The following is a 13961-nucleotide window of genomic DNA, read 5'->3' as shown; positions in this document are numbered from 1 at the left end:
TGGCTGCTAGGGAATCTCCCTGGGTCCTTAATTGATCCGGTGAAAAAGCACACGGAACAAGACCGAGACTCCATGTGAAAACGCCACACCTGACCATGCTTGAAAAGCTGAAGATCCAGGTCGGAAGGCACCGCCCTCTTCGGGGACTAGGAATAGATTTAAGCAAAAATCTCAGAACCGTTCCCAGTCGGGAACCGGTCCAATTACTCCCCTGGCCTGCAAGAAAAGCCACGGCCTGTGAGAAGGCGGCGGCCTTGGAGCCGGGGGGAGTTGACAGAAAAAAATCTGTTTGGCGGGTGGATAGAATTCCACCCTGTAGCCATGGGAGATATAATCCCGCCCCCACTGAACGGAGACGTGTTGAAACCATACGTCGCCAAGTGGAGAGAGCCTGCCACCGACCAAGGAGGTTGTTGGCGTGGCTAGATAGCTCGGAGGAAGCTGACTCAGTGGCAGCATCTCCTGCGGTCTTCTGAAGACCATTTGGGTCTATGAACCTTGGCCGAGCTAGAGGACGAGGCCGAAGAGAGCGATCAGATGGAGGAACGGAAACAACCGAAACCTCAACTGATTCCTGCCCTGGACAGGTTCCCTGGTTTAGGTTTTGGCAAGGAAGAACTCTCCCCGCCAAGAGCTTCCTTAATTTCATCCAGTTGGTTCCGAAGAGACTGGTCCCACAAAAGGGAGCCCAGCAAGGAACTTCTATAGAGGCATCTGCCTTCCATTTCCGAAGCCACAGGAGCCTGCGGATAGCGAGGAACGTAGCCAAGGCCACCGCCGTGCGGAGTCCAGCATGGCAGACATGGCATAGGATGAAAGGACTGAAGTCTGGAAGTTCAGGCAACCGTTTCGGGCATAGAGTCCCTGTGAGGGGATGCATCTCCTCTAGAGAAGCAGAGAAGGCTACAAAAAAACCGCACTGCTGTAAAGCTGAGGAGAACGAAGCTCCTGCCGCCCCCATACAGATTTGGCCAGAAGGACAACCGGGCGGACCGCAAAACCTTAAGTGAGGAGCCATCAGCCACTGACATAACGGTCCGGGCTGAGCCACCTGAGGTGAATGAGCCCACTTCTTGACCACCATTGGTGGACAGGGAAAAAACAGTCCTCAGAATCACGCTTCATGGGAAGCGACTGTCAGAGCGGACCCTGGGCTTGGCCACAGTGGCCTGAAAACTGGAGTGGTTAAGGAACACACATTGTGTTCTCCTAGGCAAGGTAACTCCGGCGGATTGAGGTCCAGTACAAAATTAATGTACCGTGGGATCCTTATAGAGATGCCGTCAGCCACTGATACAACTATCCGGGCTAAAAGTCTAGACACCGGAGGGACCACCCTTGGCGAATGAGCTCACTCCTTGACCACCTCTGATGGGAGGGGGAAACAGGCAGCAGAACCCCGCTTTGGGGTCTGACAGGACAGGCTGTGGGCTTGGACACAGTGGGCTGAAAACTGGAGTGGTTAAGGAACACACTCCTTGTCCTGTTAAAGGTATACTGATGCCTTTCTGCCAGCGGGGAATACTCCCCTGATACAGGCGGATGGAGGTCCAGTACAAGTATAATGGATGCAATCCAATCATTAGCATCTGCGTCGCCTACGGACGGATCAATGGTACATAAAGTAGCGTCCGAGCCCCTGGTAGAGACATCCTCCTCGTCCAGTGAGTCAGCTCGTAATCAGAGCTGCGGGACGGGGAGGACAGGGGACCCTGCGTCTCCCTGTCAGGAGGACGGGGTCTGAGACCAGAGGAGAGTCCTCTGTGAGCTTTGCTGAGCGAGCTGAAGCAGAAAACGCCCTGAGAGGGGAGCTGCATGCTCAGCAGATGCCGGGACAGCCGACCCCTGGAAATAGGATTCCAGCCAAACCAGGGGTCAGCCACCGAAGCCGGAGCAGCTGGAGGGACCACTAATGAGCCTCCAAGCTGAGGGGCCACAGTGGTTATGAGCTCGGTGCCGTACGAGACTACCTGCAGTGGGTAATAAAAACAGCCTGCAGCCTCGCTCTGTGAGACATGCTGCAGAGGTGGGGGCTCTGTCCTAGAACGGCCCCCAGCATATATAAACAGATAAAATAAGCAGCTGCACAAACCGGAGGTTGTGGCTGCCAGATCGTTTAAACAGCATGTCTGTGCCCTCTAGCCCTCAGCCCAGGCCCCCACTTGTCACAATGTGGAATCTCTGTGCCTATGCAGGCACAGAGAATGCTGAGAAAATGGCGACCGGAGCTAGGAGAGGGGGCGGGGCCTACTCTGAGAGCGGCAAATGAGGTAGCCAGGGGAGGGGATCCTTCCTCAGTGAGGAGTGTCCACTCCCTGTGCTGCACAGCCGCTGGGCGGAGCCACACTGTCCCTCTGCATGACTGACATGCAGAGGCAGTGGAAACCGAAACTAGGCCTCGGGCAAAGCCGGGGCCTAGAGTAAAACATGCGGCCGGCGTGCAGGCACCATCGGCGCGGTTCTCCAGTGAAAACTGGAGAACCGGCCGGAAACGTTAACACAAAACATAAAACACACTCCCCCAATAAATAAATATAAAGGACCCCTGGAAATACCACTTTCTGTGGTAATAACGTCTCATATACTTAGCTTGTGAGACGCAGGTTGCCAGGTCCCTGGGGGGTGATAGCTCCGTCCAGCAGGATCCTGAACAGGGCTGTGGATGGAGACCGGTCTCCTGCAAAGCAGTGAGAACCGTGTTGGCTCCCACTTCAAACCAGAGCCTCTCAGAGGATGTGAAGGAGCGCGGCATGTGAAGGCTCCAGCCTTGGAAATCAACCTTAACAGCACCGCACACAGTGGGGTGAGAAGGGACATGCCGGGAGTCCAGACTGGACCCGCTTTTCTTCCAAATCTTTGATCCAGAAGGAAAAATCAAAAATCAAAATCAGAGAATGCATGTGTGTGTGACCTCCTGAAACACAAAGCATTGAACTGGCTAGGACTGGCTAGCAGGGGGTGTATATGCTAGGAGGGAGGAGCTACACGTTTTGAGTGTAGTACTTTGTGTGTCCTCCGGAGGCAGTAGCTATACACCCCATGGTCTGGGTCTCCCATAGGAACGTAAAAGAAAGGGTATACGTACAACAATCATTAGCAGTACAAAACAGACTGATATAGGAGGAGAGAGGACCCTGCCCGCGAGGGCTCACAGTCTACAGGAGGAGAGAGGACCCTGCCCACGAGGGCTCACAGTCTACAGGAGGAGAGAGGACCCTGCCCGCGAGGGCTCACAGTCTACAGGAGGAGAGAGGACCCTGCCCGCGAGGGCTCACAGTCTACAGGAGGAGAGAGGACCCTGCCCGCGAGGGCTCACAGACTACAGGAGGAGAGAGGACCCTGCCCGCGAGGGCTCACAGTCTACAGGAGGAGAGAGGACCCTGCCCGCGAGGGCTCACAGTCTACAGGAGGAGAGAGGACCCTACCCGCGAGAGCTCACAGTCTACAGGAGGAGAGAGGACCCTGCCCGCGAGGGCTCACAGTCTACAGGAGGAGAGAGGACCCTGCCCGCGAGGGCTCACAGTCTACAGGGAATGGGTGAGGATACAGTAGGTGAGGACAGAGCAGGTTGCGCAGTGGTGTACTGGACTGAGGGTTATTGTAGGTTGTAGGCTTGTTGGAAGAGATGGGTCTTGAGGTTCCTCTTGAAGCTTTCCACAGTAGGTGAGAGTCTGATGTGCTGAGGTAGAGTATTCCAGAGTATGGGGGAGGCACGGGAGAAATCTTGTACGTGATTGTGGGAAGAGGAGATAAGAGAGGAGTAGAGAAGGAGATCTTGTGAGGATCTGAGGTTACATATAGCTAACAATGTAATTAGATGGGCCTAGAAGGTGAAATAACACTAATAATCATTGATTTTTGAAAATGTGTGTGTTTTTGAGTCATTGTGTTGCCTCAAAACCCCTTTTAACATGTGGAATTAATTACACATAATTATCAATTAAATGAAACAAATCCCAGATTTTAATCAAATTGTTTACTCACAATTCTATTAACCAACACAAATAGCTGGAAAAAGAAAAAACGTTGCAGATAAATTATCTGGCCACCAAAAACATGTTTTGTTTTGGGTTGTTTTTTTTTTTTTTAACATAAACCAAAAAAAAAAAAAAACAGAAAAAAAAACAAAAAACATGGAGCATCCAAAAATCACATTTTTTCACTTTGCCTCAGTGAACACCTGCCTTTTTTGGACCTGGTTGACTTCATTGAAATGTAGCTCCGAAGTGTGACTATATGCCTCATGGGCAACTGAAGATGGACCTGGCTGCTCAACAACAGGAAAGGATGATGATGTTGTCAAAAGACCACCCCTGGCCGCCCTTACAACATCAATGATTACACGCTTGGCATGTTCTCTTTGCACCTCGGTGACCTTCTGCAGTTTTTCATCTACGTAGTGTGCAAAGTCACTTATGAGTGGTCTATTATATTTTTCAATTATATTGTGACAAAGGCCAAACAAGTCACTGGACCTCGCAGGGGTTGATGTCTTTCGCTTGCGTCTTGAAAACAAACGCATTGTGATGGATGGAGTTGGAGGATTTTCAACCCCTTCATCCGGATCTTCGGCCACAATGGATGGTGTTGAACTGGGACCGGCCATTGTTTCGTATTCAATAATTGTTTCCTGTGGTGTTAAAAATTTTTATTAATTAAATTTTATCATTAAATTTATTATTTTACTATTTATTATTATTAAAAAAAAAGGTTTATTATTAAAAAAAAAGGTTTATTATTAAAAAAAAAAGGTTTATTATTTTGCTATAGAAAAATAACATTAAGGCTATGTGCGCACTTTGCGTTTCCACCTGCGTTTCAGATGCATTTTAGGTCCGTTTTGAACTGCACCTTTTCTTTCCAAAAGGCATGCGTTTTGATTTTCCATAATAGTCTATGTAAAATGATGATTTCCAGACCGCACTTTGCGTTTCAAAACGCTGCGTTTAATTTGCATATTTTGTGGCAAAAACCATGCGTTCAAAGAACCAGCATGTCAATTGTTTTTGCCATTTCTGCAGCGTTTTGATAACATTGAAGTCAATGAGAAGTTTCAAAACGCAAGCAAAATCAAAATTCCAGCGTTTTACCTGCTTTTTAGGTGCAGAAAACATGCGTTTTGGACATCAAAATAATGATTTGATATGTCCCTTTACACACACACATAGTCCGACAATTAAAGAAAAATAATAATTTATTTCTATTTTAGCGATAAATAGTATATTACCGCTATAATTTTATGAAATATAACTATTTTTATAATTTGTTCAATAAATGTGTTCCTTTTTTTCCCCTTTTTTCAGTGTGTTTGACTGTTTAAACTTTATTTAGCAGTGTCTCGATGTTCAAAACGCATCTGTCAAAACGCAATGGAAAAGCAAGTAAAAAGCGCTAAAAACGCAGCTAAAACACGGTAAATACGCATGCGTTTATAGCGCTATTTTGTGGTCAAAAGCAATTACTGCCAGAGGGTGCGTTTTGAAACGCAAGTAGGACGACGCAAAGTGCAGACATAGCCTAAGAACATACATTGATGATAAAATAGATGTTGTGGCCATGGTTTCACAGGTGCAAAACAAATGGAGAGACATACAATGTCTACATGCTTGAAGATTTTCAGTAAAACTAGTTATTTAGTAATATTACTATGTGTATGCAGTAGTGTGATGACTATTTTAAAAATTTTGCAAAACGAAAATGAAACCCCTTACATTCGAGGAATAATTGCATTCAAATGACATTAGTATCATCAAATTTGTAAAATATTCAAAAAAGTTCCCCCTCTTTTTCATTTCAAAATTTTCAAAAAAACGATTTTTTTTTTAATCCAAGTATTCCATATGTTGAAAAGCTCTCCAGTCTCACGCGGATGCCAACGAATTGCCAAATTCTTGGAAACTTCAGTTTTCTGTTCAACAGCGAGAAACGGCGACTGGATCGAATAAAAAAAATATGATAATGGATATAGAATTGCTCTGGAGGGAAACTCTAGACTTCCCACTTTTATCCAGTGCAATCATCAGAAAGATACTCAATCGTCCGATTGATCTAAATGACAAAAACAAAAAGAAACCTTCTGATAAATTCACTGCAACACTTTCTCAGTTATTTGATGTCACCAACGTTAATGGAGAATGGAAAAACTCGGAGGATAAAGAGCTCTACCTGAGGCAAGTTGAGAGTGGAGGCAAGGTTGGTTATTCGACGACGCTCAAACAAGCTCCTTTGGAATCAATTCATCCAAGAAAACGAATCCGACTATCAATATTTCAAGCTCAAGCCAGCACTTCGCAATCGCAACCCACACATGATGCTGTCTGAATCTTTACCCGAGACTCCAAAGCCAACCTCTTCTTCCGCGTCATCTTCTCCTGAACGCACACCGAAATACAAAAGAGCAAGCACTACAACAGCGAGTTTCCTTGTACTGAAAAACAACATTTCTACACATAAAGCAAATAAAGTGCTTGCAACCGTTGCTGAACAAGGTCATGATGTACCGGTTCCAAGTCAGTCGGGTGTCTGGAGACGAAAAATCTCAGAAGGACAGAAAATGAAAACCAAAATTTTTGAAAAACTTCAAAGCAAAGATCCCTATTGTCTCCACTTCGATGGTAAAAGAATCCAAGGGGAAGAGTATCAAGTAGTTCTGCTGAAAAATACCACAACCGAAATCAAACTCGGTATTCTGAAATGTGAGAATGGTTCTGCCACGGCTATTCACAAGGAACTACATCAGCTAATTGATGAATACGACGCTTGGGAAAATATTCGTACGATAATCTGCGACACGGCAGCAGTAAATACTGGTCATTTGAACGGGATTGTAACGCTGATACAGGATGATGTCTTGAGAAAGGGCTTTCAGAAGCCACAATACATTGGCTGTCAACACCATGTACTCGACCTCCTACTGAAGCACGTCATGAATTTCCTTATTCCAGAGTCAACGAAGAAACCAGAACTCAATTATTTCTTCATTGACAAATTAACAGAAAACTATGCCTCACTTCAGATTGATTACTACCAAGTTGCAACAGATGATGTCAACACAGGCGAGAATCCTGGATGGCGAGATGATTTCAAGTTCTTATATGAACTATGTCAGGCATATCGTCATTACAAAACAACATCACGTTGGCCTCGAATCAGTTGGAAGAAACTCCCAAACCTGCACATGGCAAGATGGAACTCGCGAGCTGTATATGCTGTTATAGCATTTTTTCTGATACGAGTGGCACCGCGTCCTCGGTATAGCATGCGACTTCATCTGCTATGAATGGGCAAATGCCTGGCTCCAGTCGCAACACTACAACGGAGTCCTTCAATGAACTGTTAAAGTGAACCTGTCATCAGAAATTTAGCTATAAACCTAAAAGTTCCCCCCTCTGCAGCTCCTCGGCTGCATTCTAGGAAGCTTCCTATAGTTTTTGTGGCCCCTTTCATTCCAAAATAAATACTTTACAAACTTGTACCTTTTCGTATGCAAATTTCTTAAATCTTCCATGGGGGCGGGCTGCCTGATGTACGTTGCGGTCCTCCTGCCGATTTACGCCGCCCCCGAACGCTGAATTTCAAACCTCAGGACGCCGCCCCTGGGCGCCCGTGGTCCCGCGCATGCGCTGTGCTACTGTAGCGGTGCCGAGCACTGCGTGCACGTGTGACCGCTGGTGACGCTTTTGCGTGGGCACAGACTGCTCCGTCCGCTCCTCCCATCTATTTCCTGCTGCTGAGCAGGATGGGAAGGAGGTGACGTCCGGTCATCTGGCCAGCGAGTGTTTGCGCAGAACGCTGGAGGAAGAGGGGAAAGTGCGCTCACGAGGTTATGGGCGGCACTTGCTGATGACACTCACAGCGCCGCCCATAACCTCGTGCCCGCGCAAAGTGTCACTAGCGGTCACACGTGCACACAGTGCACGGCACCGCTACAGTAGCACAGCACATGCGCGGGACCACGGGCGCCCAGGGGCGGCGTCCTGAGGTTTGAAATTCAGCGTTCGGGGGCGGCGTAAATCTGCAGGAGGACAGCAACGTACATCAGGCAGCCCGCCCCATGGAAGATTTAAGAAATTTGCATACGAAAAGGTACAAGTTTGTAAAGTATTTATTTTGGAATAAAAGGGGCCACAAAAACTATAGGAAGCTTCCTAGAATGCAGCCCAGGAGCTGCAGAGGGGGGAACTTTTAGCTTTATAGCTAAATTTCTGATGACAGGTTCCCTTTAACCTCACTCACCAAGACAAAGTGCAAGAAGGCAATTAAGTGTTTGAAGGCCCACTGGTTGGTCGAGGAGTCATTAATTGACATTCCCAGATCTAACCAAAATGCTGAACGTGCTGTAAAACTGATGGAGGAACTACATGCGAAATCGAAAAAAATTGAATTTTTGAATCTAAAATTCATAGGAAAAAATAATTTTTAAACACTTTTTTTGTACATATTGTACTTATAATTAACTGTTTTATACCATATTTATTAAAAAACGAATAATAAAAGTTACTTAGTTATTACTATTATCGTTTCAATAATGCAAAATTGTATGTCCTTTTTTGGGGGGAAAAATCATTTTTGCCTCATTTCATTTGAATGAAAGGGGGAACTTTTTTTAAAAAACAAAAAAAAAGCAATACTTATTCTTAAATTACCCATAAAAGTTCCTCGATTGCACATGGTTTCATAAAAAATTTTTTTTTGTCATTACACTAGTATGCAGGTTATGTTAACATAACACCAAAGTAAAGATGAAAAATGTCCTTGACTGTAAGGTTACCTTTGTAATTTTGAGATGAATATACAAGGGCCACACAAAGTTCACATGATTTAAAATAAATTTAAAAAAATAAATAAAAAAAAATATACATAAAAAAAACAAATAAAAATATATAAATAAAAAAAAACAAATAGAAAAAAAATATATAAATAAAAAAAACAAATAAAAAAAATATATAAATAAAAAAAACAAAAAATATAAATAAAAAAAAACAAAAAAAAGAGAATTTTGTTTACTTACCGTAAATTCTTTTTCTTATAGTTCCGTCATGGGAGACCCAGACCATGGGTGTATAGCTACTGCCCCCGGAGGACACACAAAGTTACTACACTCAAAAACATGTAGCTCCTCCCTCCTAGCATATACACCCCCTGCTAGCCAGATCTAGCCAGTTTAGTGCAAAAGCTGAAGGAGGACATCCACCCACAAGAGAGACAGAGTAAAAACCGGAAGAACCGGAACCTCTGTCTACAACAATAACAGCCGGTGAAGACACACGGAACAAGAAACCTGCCAACAGGCATAGGGAGGGTGCTGGGTCTCCCATGACGGAACTATAAGAAAAAGAATTTACGGTAAGTAAACAAAATTCTCTTTTTCTTTATCGTTCCTATGGGAGACCCAGACCATGGGACGTTCAAAAGCAGTCCATGGGTGGGAATAAACAGACAACTGAGAAGCAGGCAAACCTAACTTCACAAATGGGCGACAGTCGCCGGAAAAATGCGTCTGTCCAAGCCCACGTCTGCCAAAGCATGAGCATGCGTTGGGAGTGCTTCGAAAAAGCATGCAGACTAATTTGAGCTGCAGTCTGACAGACCTATTGAGCCGCAACCTGGTGCCTGAAAGCCCAAAAATAAAGGCGCCGACAGGTCTGACCAAATGTGCCCCGATCCCCAGCGGGGAAGGCACCTGAGTACACTCATAGGTCTCGGAAATGGCCGACCTAGGCCAACATCAGGGTCAGCTTAGATGCCGAGAGACCGTTACGCTGACGACCAGTCAGCACTAGAGAGGTGCACCGCCTAATAACGGCGGTGCGAGACACATAGATCCGGAGCGCCCGCACCAGATCCAGGATATGCAACGCTTCCTCAAGCGATGAACAGGAGCCGGACAAAAGGAAGGCAGGAAAATTGCCCCGGATAAGGTGGAGGCAGAAACCACCTTAGGGAAAAAAGTCCGGAGTCGGACGAAGACCACCTTGTCTTGATGCAAAAGACCAAAAAAGGGGGACGACTCTGAGAGAGTGCAGCCAGAACTCTCAGGCGGGAAATTATAGCCACTAGAAGGTGTACCTTTCTGTGAAAGATGAAACAACAAAACCTCCCCAAGAGGCGCAAAGGGGGGTTTCCGGGAACCGGGAGGACCGGATTAAGGTCCCAGGTCTCCATAGGCCGCCGGAAAAGCGGAATGATGTGAGATGCGCCCTTAAAGGAGCGCACCGGAGCCAGCCGGGCGATACGCCGCTGGCACATACTGACAGGGCCGAGACCTGTCCCTTAATGAGGGATAGTCCTAGCTGTAGACCGGACTGTGGAAGGGACAGGAGGGTCGGCTAGGCCAAAAAGGTCAAGGACACTTTGGAGCTCGAGTCAAGGCAGAGATGACTTCGGGAAGGATATCAGAAGTCGCTAAGATCCAGGACTCAAGAGCTATGCCGTCAAGAACTCTGACGGGAAAAACGGACCTTTTGAGAAAAGGTCTGAACGGTCCGGAAGATGCCATGGCAACCCAACGGACAGAAGGAGCAGGTCAGAGGACCAAGCCCGCTTGGGTCAGTCTGGAAGAATGACCCGACGGCCCCCTTTACCGATCTTGCGCAGGACTCTGGACAAGAGGTAGAGGGTGAAATTCGAAAAGAGACAAGCTGGGATCAAACATGAACCAGTGTGTCTACCGCAAAACCTGAGGATTGTGGACCGCGGTTGGACAGCTGAAATAGCCTGCCTCGTAGTTTTCACATCTAGGATGTGGACTGCGGATACGGTGGACTAGGAGTCCCTTGTCCACTGAGGAATGTTGAGCCGCCAAGATTGCCAGGCGGCTGAGCGTCCCGCCCTGGAAGCTGAAATAGGAAAACGCTGTCACGTTGTCCGACTGGACTCGAATGTGCCTAGCCGCTCACAGATGGGGAAGGCTTGGAGAGCCAGAAATACAGCAGTGATTTCCAGCACATTGATCCAGAGGGCTGATTCGGACAGAGTCCAAGCGCCCTGCGCTCCACGGTGGAGATATCCTGCTCCCCAGGCGGATAGGCTAACATCCTGGTGAGGATCACCCGGGACGGGCCAGAGAGGAGCGACCTTGAGACAGAGTGGCCGAAGCCACCACTGAAAACGAGCCTCTGGTCAGTGGCGAAGCCACCACCCCGTGGGAGGATTGAGTTCGCTTGTACAGCGGAAAACATCCAGACTCAGAGGACGCAGGGGAAACTGGGCAAGGAACCGCTTCCATTGACGCCCCTGGTTCGAAGTCATAGTGGACTTAGACAGAAAGACAAGCCACCCGAATAGGTCAGCGTGGCGAGAGTGAGCGAAGCACTCTGCTAAGAGTCAGCACAGGATGAAGCCCCAACAAGAAGGCTGACCAGGGCAAAAGATCACTGCCAAACCCTAGGGGGGCAAGGACCGTAATCACAGCTGCCTCAATGATAATATTCGAGGGGCCTTGGCTAATCCCAAGGGAAGAGCCACGAATTGGACCACTCCGATTGTCAAAACGTAGTCAACGCTGGTGAGAAACTGCGATTGACTCCTGCCGATAGGCAGCTCTGATGCCGATGGCTGCTAAGGAATCTCCTTGGGCTCTTGATTGATCCGGTGAGAAAAACACACGGAACAAAACCGAGACTCCATGTGAAAACGCCCCACCTGGCCATGCTTGAAAAGCTAAAGATCCAGGTCGGAAGGCACCGCCCTCTTCGGGGACTAGGAATAGATTTAAGCAAAAATCTCAGAACCGTTCCCAGTCGGGAACCGGTACAATTACTCCATTGGCCAGCAAGAAATGCCACAGCCTGTGAGAAGGCGGCGGCCTTGGAGCCGGGAGGAGTTGACAGAAAAAATCTGTTTGGCGGGTGGACAGAAGTCCATCCTGTAGCCCAGGGAGATATAATGTCGCCCCCATTTAACGGAGACGTGTTAGAACCCTACGTCGCCAAATGGAGAGAGCTTGCCACCGACCAAGGAGGTTGTTGGCGTGGCTAAATAGCTCGGAGGAAACTGACTCAGTGACAGCATCTCCTGCGGTCTTCTGAAGACGCAGCTTCGAGCCATTTGGTTCCATGAACCTAGGCTGAGCTAAAGGACGATCAGATGGAGGAACGGAAACCATCGAAACCTCAACTGATTCCTGCCCTGGACAGGTTCCCTGGTTTAGGTTTGTGGCGAGGAAGCACACTCCCCGCCAAGAGCTTCCTTAATTTCACCCAGCTTGGTTCCGGGGAAACTGGGCCCACCAAGGGGGAGCCCAGCCAGGAACCTCCATAGAGGCATCTGCCTTCCAATTTCGAAGCCACAGGAGCCTGCGGATAGCGAGGAAGGTAGCCCAGACCACCGCCGTGCGGCGTCTAGCATGGCAGACCTGGCAGAGGATGAAAAGACTGAAGTCTGGAGTTCAGGCAACCGTTTTGGGCATAGAGTCCCTGTGAGAGAATGCATCTCCTCCAGAGAAGCAGAGAAGTTACAAAAAACCGCACTGCTGTAAGCTGAGGAGAACAAGCTCCTGCCGTTCCCATACCGACTTGGCCCAAAGGACAACCGGGCGGACCGCAGAACCTTAAGTGAGGAGCCATCAGCCACTGACATAACGGTCCGGGCTGAGCCACCTGAAGTGAATGAGCCCACTTCTTGACCACCATTGGTGGACAGGGGAAACACAGTCCTCAGAAACACGCTTCATCTCAGAGCGGATTGAGGTCCAGTACAAAATTAATGTACGGTAGAATCCTATAGAGGTGCCGTCAGCCACTGATACAACGAACCGGGCAGTCTAGACCGGAGTGGCTACCCTCTCTGAAGGGAGGGGGAGACAGGCAGCAGAACCCCGCTGTGGGGTCTGCAGGATAGGCTGTGGGCTTGGACGCAGCGGGCTGAAAACTGGAGTGGTTAAGTAACACACTCCTTGACCTGCTAAAGGTAAACTGTGCCTTTCTGCCAGCGGGGAATACTCCCCTGATCAGGCGGACACAAGAATAATGGACGCAAGCCAATCATTCGCATCTGCGTCACCTACGGACGGATCAATGTACATAAAGTAGCGTCCGTGTCCGCGGTAGAGACATCTTCCTCGTCCGGTGAATCAGCTCGTAATCGGAGCTGCGGGACAGGGAGGACAGGGGACCCTGCGTCTCCCTGTCAGGAGAACGGGGTCTGAGCCCAGAAGGAGAGTCCCTTGTGAGCTTGGCCGAGCGAGCAGAAAACGCCCTGAGAGGGGAACTGCATGCTCAGCAGATGCCGGGACAGCCGACCCCTGGAAATAGGAATCCTATGGGGGTCAGCCACCAAAACCGGAGCAGCTGGAGGGACCTTAATGAGCCCCCATGCTGAGGGGCCACAGTGGTTAGGAGCTCGGTATAGCCGTACGAGACTACCTGCAGTGGATAATAAAAAAACAGCCTGCAGCCTCGCTCTGTGAGACATGCTGCAGAGGTGGGGGCTCTGTCTAGCATGCGTAGAATACCCAAGACAGGGGTTCAGCCTGGGGGGACTCCCACCTAAGAACCATTACAGTGTGCCGGTTCAGGCAATATGAGGTTACATGCAGCACATGTAGAGTACAGCCTTGTTGCTTTGCTGCTAGAGTGAGACATGCTGCTGAGGAGGAGATTCTATGATAAAGAATTAACTCCTTCAGAATGCCTGAGAGTGTATAAAAAGTGCACAACCAGAGGTTGTGACTTATCAGGCCATATTATGAGTGCCCTCCGGATTCCAAGCCTGGACCCTCAGCCAGTATTCCCTCCCTGTGCTGCAGGGCAGCCAGCGCCGACCAGTGTACTAAGACGCTGAGAAAATGGCGCCAGAGTGAGGGGGGGAGGCGGGGGTTAACCCAGGAGCGGGAATCGGAGGGCGAAGGAGATGTACAGGGGAGGGAATCATCACCTCAAAAAGGAGCGTCCTCCCCTGTGCAGAGCGGCCGGCGGGCGGCTCTGCAGCGTCCCCCTGCATGCCTGACATGCAGGGGAACG

General features: G+C 48.5%; 1 protein-coding gene across 2 annotated transcripts in view; it reads right to left on the bottom strand.

Moving 5' to 3' along the window:
• CCDC82 (coiled-coil domain containing 82) overlaps window positions 1–13961 on the bottom strand; it is a 97736-nt gene that overhangs the window by 79017 nt on the left and 4758 nt on the right. The window contains exon 3 of one of the 2 annotated variants that reach the window (XM_075337484.1): window positions 3961–4630. The exons of the other annotated variant lie outside the window; for it this stretch is intronic. Coding sequence (XP_075193599.1) covers window positions 4160–4630 — 471 coding nt within the window. The 3' untranslated portion in view covers window positions 3961–4159. Of the gene's footprint in view, window positions 1–3960; window positions 4631–13961 lie in introns of those variants that run through there. 2 annotated transcript variants of the gene reach the window in all.

This window comes from Anomaloglossus baeobatrachus, chromosome 2 (assembly GCF_048569485.1).
Source record: "Anomaloglossus baeobatrachus isolate aAnoBae1 chromosome 2, aAnoBae1.hap1, whole genome shotgun sequence".
NCBI classification, from domain to species: Eukaryota; Metazoa; Chordata; class Amphibia; order Anura; family Aromobatidae; genus Anomaloglossus; species Anomaloglossus baeobatrachus.
Note: the sequence above shows the minus strand (reverse complement) of the source record. Positions and strands in the feature narration are given on the sequence as shown.